Here is a 12,372-nt window from a genome sequence, read left to right on the forward strand (position 1 = left end):
AAGTAATAACTATTTAAGATTTTATACGTAAAATTAATGTATATAATTCAAGAAACTATTTTATAGTCAAAACTTTAGTTGCAATAACTAAAATAGTTTGTATCGACAATAATATTTATGCAAAAATTTATTTTATGAAATATCTCAACTATAATTACGTAGTTGCATAAACTTTTAACACGAATATATCGTCATCACTTCTCGAAATAGGAAACGGAAAATCTTTGAAACCTCGTAAGATACAAAGTGGAATTTTAAGTAGCAATTATATATAATGCATGACAGGTCGCATGCGTCTACGGCGTGCGAATCGAGATCGGGTGGAAGAAGTGCGACATTGCGCGGAATGCTTAAACGCTCAGTTATGCTCCCTTTCACAAGATAATGCTATTTTAGATGCTTCGCGGAATTTTAACTCGCACACCAGAACGGCGACATGAGAGCAAGCGCATTACTGTTACGAAAAGCAACCACCGTAAAAGATAAGTGGCGACATGCTAAATTTACATATTGGGGGGAGGGGGGAACCGGCATACGGTAAGGACAAAGCAACACGGAGCAATAGTCGCATCTAATCACAAACGCAAGCAGATTATAGTCACCGTCAGGGCACTCGAGCAAGTTGATGAATGTGCAAACATTCTGCGTTTAATCTGGCATCCGGTTTCAAACGGAGTTATAATTATTAAAATATTAGAAAGACCGCTTTTTGTGCGTAATTAATGTGTAATGCGTAATGTCAAACTAAAAATACGTTGAGTTTTTTTTATATGGTTCTATTATTAACTTCTCTGTTTTCTATTGCGATACATCACTGCAAAATGGTCGCCAATGATCAATCGGAATCACGATGCACGAAAAATGAATTGAAAAGATCGAATTCGAGATAATTGATAATGAAAAGTTCCATGCAAATGGAAATATCGTGGCGCGCGTGAGGCGAAAATAAATTATACGAAAATTGAAATATCGAACATCGGGATGAAATGGAAGGAAATTGCCGGCACTGTTACATAACTCTAATAAAATAAACTCATAATGAAATTTAATAAAATTTTTTTAATGTAAATTTATATCAAATTTCTTACCACATTAACACGTTCTATAAGTTTGATTTTTCCAGATATCCTGTATATAATGTACAATCGATATGGAAATTTTTGTTTAATCTCTGTAAAAATTTTAAGATTTGTAGTATAACACTGTGGAATAAAAAAAGTCAATGCAAATCAAATGTATTAAAATATCTGCAAATGTATGCAAAATTAATCTTAAAATGCTACTCATATTCTTCTTACATTAATATTACTCTGCGTGAAAATTTATTTATAAAATTAAGACCTTTTTACAGTCTTAAGAATTTCGTTTACACTTTGTTCTACTTTATATGTTGCAAGATGTTAGAATAACTGATTTAACACAATTTTTATGTAATGAAAATTTATTTTAAATGTTACTTTACACTGTCAAAATTTTTGTAATAAAAATTAAACTTGAATTAACGTTTTAATAAAAATTTATTTAGAATTAATATAGATATTTCCATCCAAAATTAATATTAATAGATATTTTGGATAATTTATATACAGTTTTACTATTTTTATATTGCGATTAATTCGTTCCGCCGCGTAACGTTGCACAAACATATTAATCTCCTCGACATATCGATTATGTTAATATCGCGATACCTTTGAAATCAAATGCCGATGATTTTATCTTTATTTTTATTTGCGCAAATAAGCCGACATTTCCCCAATGTAACGGCGATAAATCTACTTTTAGGACGGAATTTTTATAACCAAATAACAAAAAGTTTTCAGCTTGCTGCACATACCGACGCTCAAGAGAGCGATTTTTATCATAACGTGTCACTTGGGAAAAACGCGATATAAATTCACTCGGCGTACTTTAGCAGCGAACAATATAAAAGCCCGTTCAGATAGAGCCGTCGTAAAAAAAAGAAACGATAAAAGAAATAACAAATGGGTTTACATTATACTGCGCAAACCTGCATAAAAAGCTATACAAACGAAAATCGTCCGCATTGTATAAAGTGCTACTATTAACGAAGGAGCGCATCGTAAATATATCGAAGCGGTTTAACAGCGCAAACTGGTAAACGCGGATAAACGTTTGGCTAACGAGTAAAGTTAGTGATTCATTAGTCACATTCATCGTCATTGATCGTTCATAAGCCCACGGTTATCACGGTTACCATAAAATAACATTCCGCGCTATTTACTCCCACAATTTAATGGTATCCACTGATAAACGCAAAATTACTCATACCGCTTGCACAATAATTTGTATTATATAAAGAGAGTAATGCTCTCTCGATTATATTGGAACAACTTTCTTAAAAACACGTTTTGCATACAAAATAATTAAACAGTATCAAATTGATTATTCGTGCAAATACTTGTTACATTTACAAATAAATAAATAAATAAATAAATAGACTATGTTTATTACGCATTTATATTAATGAGAATATTAATTACAACAATACAATATATAAAAATATATTCATTACTTTATGAGACACAGAACAAATAAACATTCTTGTTTTAAAAATATTTTTTAGAACAAATTATTGACAACCGACATAACTTGCTCAAACGAAGAAATATTTATTTTGTATAGTTCATGAAGAAAATATTATTATAAAGTAGATATTATTATTTAATAGTAATTTTCATAAATTAAAAGGAAAAAATATCGAATTGAAAAAATAATAATAATTTCAAAACAAGAAATAGATTTTTTTTTATTATTATTATCAATACAATCATATTTACATAATATTTATGTGACTATTATAATATTGAAATATAAATATAACATTATTAATTTCTTCAAAGAAGATTAAATTACATAAGCAAGAATAACATTTCTTATATATATATAAAACAATAATTATTAAATAAAATATATTTTTTAATACTGTTTGATTCTACTTAATACTGTCTTTTTTGTGTAGAATTTTGAATAAATTAGTAGCTATTTCTTTTCTTTAAATTCGTATTTTATTCGATTAAATACCGTAAGATTATATTATTAAGAAGGAATACTGAAATATTAATCGATATAGTAGACACATAACTACAATAGATACCATATGCAAATCCAGGAACAAATTATATCATTGATTACTGTTATCATTAAAGCAAATTATTCGTCTATAACTGAAGCTTCCTAACGAGCTTTCCGAACAAGCTTTCCATCACGCGAGTTAAAATAACGTACGTATAATTGTTCTTTCAACATCGCATGTCAGCAATTACAAGAACAATTGAACAATTGATACGTATCTTGGAAAACTTTAATTTGTTCACAATTTACGGATTGTTTTTTATTATTAATGATTTAGTTTCCATCTATGTTTATATCGTGATAAATCAAACAGATACAGCGATGACGAAATATTGATAAATAACGTGCGTAACAAAAAAAAACCAATTCTTGTTTGCTTGTAATGCAAGAAATGAAAACGTAAATGTCAATCTCAAGTTTGACGCGCTTATACTGGTCCTCGATGTATTTGAATCATAAAAAGCGCACTTCTAGAATGCTTCTGCACGTCGCATCCGAGCAATCTCTCCAATTGCAATCCATCCGATGCATCTCTACCAATAGATGCATCGGGATACCAATATCGGGATAAGTGACATGTACATATATACATACTCTATTCTATTTGCTCCATTGTGCAAAAATATCTCACTAAATACTGAAATTAGGCAAACGCTATTAATAAAATAGTTTATTATAATTAAATTTGTGCACTGAGAGAAAAGTAATATTTGTGACTGTAACACTATAATAAAATAATATTTTAATTAACAGCTATAATTTTTTTATAATTACTGTTATAGTGTGTTAATAATAACAACTGTATAAAACAAATTGTATTATAAATTATGATAATTTTAAATATTAACATAGCATAATTATTAAAATATGAATAGTAAAATATATCAAAATATGAGTAAATTTTTTTTTATGTAATAAAGGTAATTAGAATTATTTTTTAACATTTGCTTACTATTTACGTAATAACAATAATTAATAACTATAATTTGCATGGTTAAATTAACTGTAAATGTACAGTTGAGAAAAAATATAATTAAATTATAGTAACTGCAATTATTTCTTTTCTCTTAATATATAAGTATTTATATGTAATAAGTAAAATGCTAAATTCAAAGAAGAAATAATTATTATTCATGAATATGTATTTTTCACTTTGTAAAATATAGACAATACAGAGGCATTGGCTCTAAATTTTGTTATAATTTCGCGTATAATTTTACCGATAAATACGTGGAAAAAAAACGAATCGATCGTCAGATTAATAATTAAACATGTAGGTTACGTGAAATCGTACGAAATCAGTACACTTTTAAATTAGGTCAAGTTCTTTACGTACTTATATAACAGGTAGTCTGTATAAAATGCTATAAGGATTCCATATCAAACTGGCTGATCTTACAATGCTGGCATCGCTATATTAATCAGTTCAATAGAAGGATGTATAAGTAAATTACCTTCTAAAAGAACGGGGTGCGGCACTGAAAAGAGAACATTACGATATCTTCAATCAGTGCATTAAACATTCCATTACGGGTATTTTAAATATTCATTAGCAATATCTCATGATAACTCACAGCTAATATTTAAATTATACATAATATGTACAATAATTAATTTTGAAGTTTGCACAATACACTGATAAAAGGAAGAAGAACTTAAGTAATGCTTCTCTCGTTAAATAATGAGAAAAATATCTACCAAGTAAAACAATAGCAAGTTCTACTGAAATATGAACGGTAGTAATTCGCAGTAGTCTATAAGAAACTTTATAAGCATTGAGTCCTTAAATAAAACAGTTCAAAGAAGTAAAATAGTGAACAATGTTTACCATTATCTATTTAAGATTATCTAGATGAAGAAACGACTTTTAGTCTTATCTTAGATTATTAGATTGTATATTATATATCTTTACTTTTATCTTAGATAAAAAATTATTTTTTCAAATTATCTAAATTAAAGTGAGCAACAAATATAAAGTATTGCTTTAACTTTGTTACTATTTATTTTATCAAGACAATTTTTTGAAGTGATAACTACAGTTTGTAGAGAAAATAATAGTATAATATAAAAAATTACATTACATGATAAATGATATAAAAACTTTTACAAGAAACCTTGTCAGTCATTATATTGTGAATTATATATTTCCTTTATATTTTTTAACTTTGATTTGAACATAACATTTGAATAGATGGCATGGTACACTTTCGTTAACCACAACAAATAAGTAATCTAATATCAATACTGAACTTAATATCGAGAGACTCAATACTTATTGATTCTCATTTTATCAATGAATCAAAACAATTCTTGTGTGAAAATTTGAATTAGTATTACATCATGTTCTAATTACTGACATGAAGACTTCTATATCATCTTCAGCTTACTGATTGACATGACAAGCTTAGATATGAACCATATGTTTTTTAGATGTAATTATTGAATCCATCATTTTGTTAATTATGTATTTATTTATATTTATTTATTAAAAATGTCTATTTGTTAAATAAAAAATTAATTTCCTTTATTGAAACCCGTGAGGAAGATCAAGTAAATCGAAACCAGGTTAATTTTGTGAATAAATAATAATAAACTTTAAATTTATTAATTTACATTTTTTATGTTTAGAAATTGGCCTTAAATCCACTTTAAATATTTCAACTTTGATATTTATTAACGTATTAACATCCTAGTCAAAAGAGAAACGTTTTTTATCTCATTGATTTATTCAAAAAAATGTTTTTAAGAAATAAAGATTTATAAATAGCAATATAAACATATTATTTTGATAACCTTTAAATTGTTTTACTTAAGAGCGATATTATTTTAAATTTATTTAGATAAAAATAATATATAATTTTATCTAGATAAATTTACAATTAAATTATTTTTATATTTTATTTAAGATACATTTAATTAAATTTAAGAAATACATAAGTAATGTAATTTATCTTTAGCTAAATCTTATCTTTAGTTAAATAATTTTAAATTATCTAAGCTTAACTGTTAATGAATAGCATTTAACAAAGTATACGACGTGAACATTGCGAAAGAGGATTTGTAGATGTAGATAAATCTAATTAATCTATTCCAATGTGAACATCCAATCATAGTTTCTCCATAATTATCCGACGAAAGGAATAAGTAGTACTATAGATTTTAATCAATATTCTCTCATCGATTCTCGCTATAGCAGTTTACTTTTAGTACATCGTAAGCTCTTAATGGATATGAACAATTAATACATAATAATAGCCAATGGCGATATTGTGTGTGTGTTTCGCGTTAACTATGCCTCCTAATTCCAAAAACAATTATTTAATGATTCAGCAAGTTCACGTATCATACTAAAATTTCCACTCGATGATATTAGAAAAAATTATATACAAGTGCAATTTGAAAAAAGCTCTTTGATGTAGATGTCTAGAAGCTCTGATAACATCACATTGTCAGATTATATCGTTATTAATTTCCCCTAGGAAAATGAGATTCAGACAATTTCTCCATTTTTCCGATTCTACTCTCAAAAAATTGAAGAACTAGCTAATGTATTGTTTTGATACGTTTAGAGATACAGATAAGCAGTGTACATATTTGCTGTCCAAATTTTCCTAAGCGCGTAATTTCTTAATAATAAGCTTAATTCAGTACTGACATAGTTTAGACAAGACAACGAGTGTGCGGAGTAGCTAATTATGGTTGTTCAAGAACACTTAATTACTCGTAACCATTGTACTTTAGTCAAGGGTTCCGGTCATAATTAAATCAGTTACTTCGATTTTACGGTAACACACGATAAAAAGGCGAGATGTTTAATTCATCAGCATTCTCTGTCTATCACACTCGCACGAAATTCGTTCGATCGATCTCTCGAGAATTAAACCTTGCCTTGTAGAAATAGTAAAAGAAATTGTTATTTTACATAAGATAAGATGTCACCTACTCTTTTATAATACATTTTTATTTTTTGAACACACAATCAAGCTCTAGTACATTTAGACTCTGGTGTAATTACATAGTTTCTAATTAGAAACAACCTCGCACACAGCCATGGTCTTCGGATGGATTTCGTACATTTTTCGTAATTTTGCAGTTTATGTGACAGTGATTAAAAATGTCAATGGATAACTTTCTAGGAACTATAGCTTGCAGTAAACGTTGAATGGTGAGGATTTATAATATGGAATTATAATATGGAAATTATCGTAATTATAGTATTTGTTTTTTATTTTTTATTTTTCATTTTTCACGACAAATTCTTTACAATATTTGAGGGGAAACAATTTTTGTTGATATAATAAATATTGTTAGCCATTATTAAATTGATCATTATTAATTTAAGATTATAATTTTACCATTCTTATTAAATTTAGAATTTCTAAAATAAAAAAATTATTTGACATACAATTTGATTTTTTGGGTACCAAAACAAGAATTCTTTTCATTTTTGGATTTTGTTCAAGATACATAGTACAATGTAACAAGGGCGAAAAGTTGGCCTTTCTGGCATTAGTGCGTTTACCAACACAAGTGTCAATACCAACTTGTCCGTGTTGCACACCGTATTTTTTGTTAGCTGTGCGTCGATGTGTGGTCCCTTGAGTTCTCACAAATCAATAGGTTGATCAAGGTTAAGTACGCAAAAGCGACGAAGCATCGAGGATTACCGTATGCGTGTCGCAAAATAACGTGTATGCGAGTGTGGAAATGATCAAACGTGCTGTAAAAGTCCATGGTGTAACCTTTACACCATGTAAAAGTCGTGCTAGAATGTTTTTACTATGACTCATGCCATCTATTCGAAGACAAGAACTATGCAATAACGTTAAAGTACCAAAATCGACGACTTTAGCCACAAAAAAGTGACACGAATAGACGTTCAACGCACATGTAACAAAAATACATTTTTCGATATTTGTGCGTCAAAAGTAATTTTTTTTTTTTTTACTCGTCACTTCAGACTCAAGGACCACATTTCAACGCATAGGTAATGAATAATATTGTGTGACACATGTGCGGATCGGCTATTGCCCGTAAGTGCGTTCACCCGCATAAGCGGGCAATAAGCCAAATACATCGCACTCATTGCACAAAATACTATTCTTGTCATAAAATATTTTGTTATAGAGTTCCTAAGTGATTTTATCATATTGAAGCAAAATGTATCTCGATGTTTTTGCTAAACACAATTTTTCTATCCAATTTGCAAAACTTGCTTCTAAAATTGTAAATTCAAAAGAGCACAATTTGTATAAAGAGCAATTATAACCCATAGAAAGCTGATATTAACCAGTTAACTGACATAAGTACATCGACTTCCTGAGCGATATATTAGTGTTATCCGTGAAATTGTGTAACTATTTGGAAATAGTGGGGGGAGGGGTGAACCAAATTGTCCATATTGGGTACAGGTATCTTAGTTGTTTTCACGTATCGGTCTATGTTCTCCTATTATTATTTCATCATGTTTACAACTCTCTATGAGTTTTAACAACTAAAACACCTAAAAACTCATCATAGAAATGTTTGTGATTTAAATTCAACCATTCAACTGTAAAGTAGATTATACCAAATCTAATGATTGCGTATCATAATTCCATTAAATCTAATAATTAAAATTTTAATTATAGAGATATAGTCATTATTCTATTATCTGTATCTGACATTTAAATTTGAATAACAGTCTATTTAATAGATTTCATGATGAATATTTCGTATTTTCCTATCTCGCGTACTCCAAGTATTATAAGATACTGTTATATGCATGATGCATATACATCAGCATAGAATCTCTAATGCTCTCATTTTGTATATATCCTACAGTTCCAGTATTCCAGAATAGATTCTAAATATCTTAAGATAAATTTTATGCGAAATCGGAAAATATAAAATATCTATCAAACCATCTATAATTACATTTTAAATAGGGTGCAAAATGCAGCTAATCATTATTTATCATGATTACTATTTTCGTGATTATATCTCCTAATCATTAAGTTTCTCCAGTGCAACCACGATATAAAATCATTAAGTTTGACACAACCAAATTAGATTTGATGAATAGATAGTTGAATAAGATTCGAGTTACAAACACCTTTACGCAATGACGTAAAGGGACATTTTACTTGTTAAATCTCACAAAGTTGTAAACATAACTTTCGTATTATAATTTTCAAGGTACTCAACTTTCAACGGTCTCTGCAGACAAAACTATTGTTTCTAGAGAGTTTTGCCGTTGACATTTTGAGTTGGTATCACACAAACTACAACATTACAAAAGATAAACTCCACCAGGAGACAATTTCCCACTCGGCTGTATAAAAAAATTATTGTTAATTAAATTTGTCAAAGTAATTTATTTTATTTTAGAGTGTCAAAAAATGTAGAGCAATAAATATAATTCTGAACAATAGCACAGTACAATTTGTATTTCCCACCAATAAACCATTTTTTAGCGCCTACAATTTGCAATGAGAAAGAGAAGTTGACAAAAAGAGAATATTAATATATCATCAAGATATCAAATATTATTACTAAATATAATTCAAAATTATACTTGTCTTCTAATTTGCATCTAGACATTTCAATATCTATATGTTCGAAATTGTACCTTCGAACAAAAAGAAGAAATTTCTGATCAAAAAGGAGAGCTTTCACATAATTTTTACGAAGTGAGATGAAGCAAATAACTGTTGATCATACAATGAGAATTACCAAACTTAAATTCTTATTTCCTTCGAAATTGTATCACATCCGAAATTTTAATTACCATACAAATATTTAAAATTATAAATTTTAATTGGACAATCTATTATGTTACACTTAGGCTCGGCAATCGAGAAATTATGCGAATGTGCCTTGGAAGACAGCTTGGCTGACCGAGGTTCCGTCGTAAGGGCTGCCAGATGTCTCCTAGGCTCGGTGACGAAAGTCCTCCTCCTGGCAGACGTCGTCGTGGTCAATCAATTGCTTCACGCCAAGGATAAGGTCGCCCGTAGTCTCGGGCGCCTCGAAAGTGTCTCGAATTTCACGGAATTCGTCAAGGCGTTCAGCCAATTTGGAGGAGAGATGGTTGAGTTGGCGCATTTAACGGGTGATCGTCAGGTGAGATTTGTCTCTCACAAATATACGGCAATATTTCATGTATTTTGCACTTTCGTAGTGCAATCATGACTCGGCTTAAACGTTACGCCCCATTTTTCTCAGAATGATCTCAAAGACGAGAGGCGACGTGCGCAGATGGCAGCGGCTCGACAAGTGCTCGAGAGAAGTACCATGATGCTGCTCACATCCAGCAAAACATGTCTGAGGCATCCCGAATGTCCATCCGCTAAGGAGAACAGAGACACCGTTTTTTGCCAAATGAGAAGGGCGATGGATCTGATACATTTCGTCGTCAAGGACGGTGTATTAGACTGCAGCGAATCTCAGTCCTACTCGAATTCACAGGTAAGCTCAGCTCGTTTCGAGGACATACTTTATAAACGCTTAAACGACGAAGACATTTTCTCCCCGGTATCCTGTTAAAATTAATTCGGCTAATATTAATTAGCTATTAATTAATAAAGCTGAGAGAGTGATCAAATTTTGCGAAGTTATAAGAGAGAGCTATTTCTTAAATTTTTCAAGAGATATATTATTCGTTTGCAATATTAACGGAATAACGTAAAGTAGAGCGACCAGTTTAAGAATTAATACGAACATAATAAGAAAATAATTGCGGACAGGAACATTCTCACGTTGCTTGCCAAGAAATGCTAATAATCGCAGTTGCCAAATGAGCTTTTGGTTTTCAAGCCATTTATGCATCTCTCGTTATTATGCTGTAGTGAGAATGCACAGTACAGTCATATTGTACAGTCATATTGGATCAGAAAGAAAAGCATGTAATATTTCCGAAAGCTCTGGAAGCATTCCAAAGAGCCTTTATAACCGCCAAATTGTGATTTATGAATCGTTCCATAATATGTGATTTAAACGACCTTGAGCCGCGATCCGCTGTCCTTGCAGAAGTTGTAAACGAGATATCGAAACGATCCCGGTACGACTCGAGAAACCATAAATAATGGCGCGATGTCTGGCTTGGCACGAAATCGATAAGCGGCGGTCGAAGATGGTAAACGAGAATCAGCGTAATACGTCCTATACGAATGTTAATCGACCACGATTGCATTGTGCATACGCAATCGATTATTCACGATGGCAATTATTATGGCTTTGATAAATTTGTGATCCCTAATAGCGATCTATTTTAAATAATTCTTTATATGTGCGTGTACATTCATTTTAATATACATATCATATCCATTCAGAGCGAGTTACGAGAAGACGCTACACTTGAGTCTTTTTCTGGGAAAATTTTATTTTGTATTACGAAATTAAATTATGAAAAAATTATTTTTGAAACCTTTATACTTATTTTTACAAATAAAGTGATTAAAATTTCGATATTTCAGATTTTTTGCGAACAAAAATTAATTAAATCTTGGAAAACTAGCATCTTTTTAATGTATATAGAGAAAGATGCCCAAACTATTTAAATAATACGACGTAACAGCAACTTGCATATTTTACCTACAGTAGACTATCAAGTTTAAATTATAAAATAAAAAAAATGTGATAAAATATAAGTTGATTATTGGAAATGCAGCTTTTTACACTTTTATATTTTTATAGATTTAAACGTTTCACAAATTTTAGATTTGTATAAAGCATCCAAATTTTAAATAAAACCATAAAGAGGTGTCAAACTTAAAAAGTTATGTTTTATAAATTGGTATTTTATTCCCAAGTATTAGGAAACATTATATCTCACTTCTTCTTACAAGTCTTTGCCAATCCTTATTATCAGAATTCTCCTTAAAACATTCTCAACAGTCCACCGCACATTTACACGATCAGATTAGCTGATCTCTGATTTATGAAGAAACTATAATCAAAGTTGGCTTTTCCCCCAGCTGGCATCTTCTTCTTATCTTACGTTATAGCAAAAAAAAGTTAGTAGCTCAATGTTAGATAATCGTGAAAGAAAATTCATATGAAGAGAAACGCAAAATACACGACAAAAAGTAATGAAACCAATGTTAATTAAAAACCATGTTTCACTTATTTGAATTAAAAATAGCTATTTCTTTAGTAATTTCTTTTATAGAATCAATTTCCGCTATTAGTTAAAAAAAACCAAATTGTTAATAACCTTTTTAAACTGTTATTGTTAAAACAAATGAAAAAAATTGTTTTTTTTTCTGTTTTTCAACATGTTTAATGCCATGTCCTGTT

At 29.7% G+C, this 12,372-nt stretch overlaps 1 protein-coding gene across 5 annotated transcripts in view; it reads left to right on the forward strand.

Moving 5' to 3' along the window:
* LOC105828721 (alpha-catulin) overlaps nucleotides 1-12,372 on the forward strand; it is a 94,720-nt gene that overhangs the window by 62,755 nt on the left and 19,593 nt on the right. For all 5 annotated transcript variants that reach the window (XM_036288879.1, XM_036288880.1, XM_028190882.2 and 2 more), the window contains 2 exons: nucleotides 9,920-10,197; nucleotides 10,300-10,542. In XM_036288879.1, the coding sequence (XP_036144772.1) occupies nucleotides 9,920-10,197; nucleotides 10,300-10,542 (521 nt within the window). The remainder of the gene's footprint in view (nucleotides 1-9,919; nucleotides 10,198-10,299; nucleotides 10,543-12,372) is intronic.

The sequence above is a fragment of the Monomorium pharaonis genome, chromosome 6, assembly GCF_013373865.1.
Source record: "Monomorium pharaonis isolate MP-MQ-018 chromosome 6, ASM1337386v2, whole genome shotgun sequence".
NCBI classification, from domain to species: Eukaryota; Metazoa; Arthropoda; class Insecta; order Hymenoptera; family Formicidae; genus Monomorium; species Monomorium pharaonis.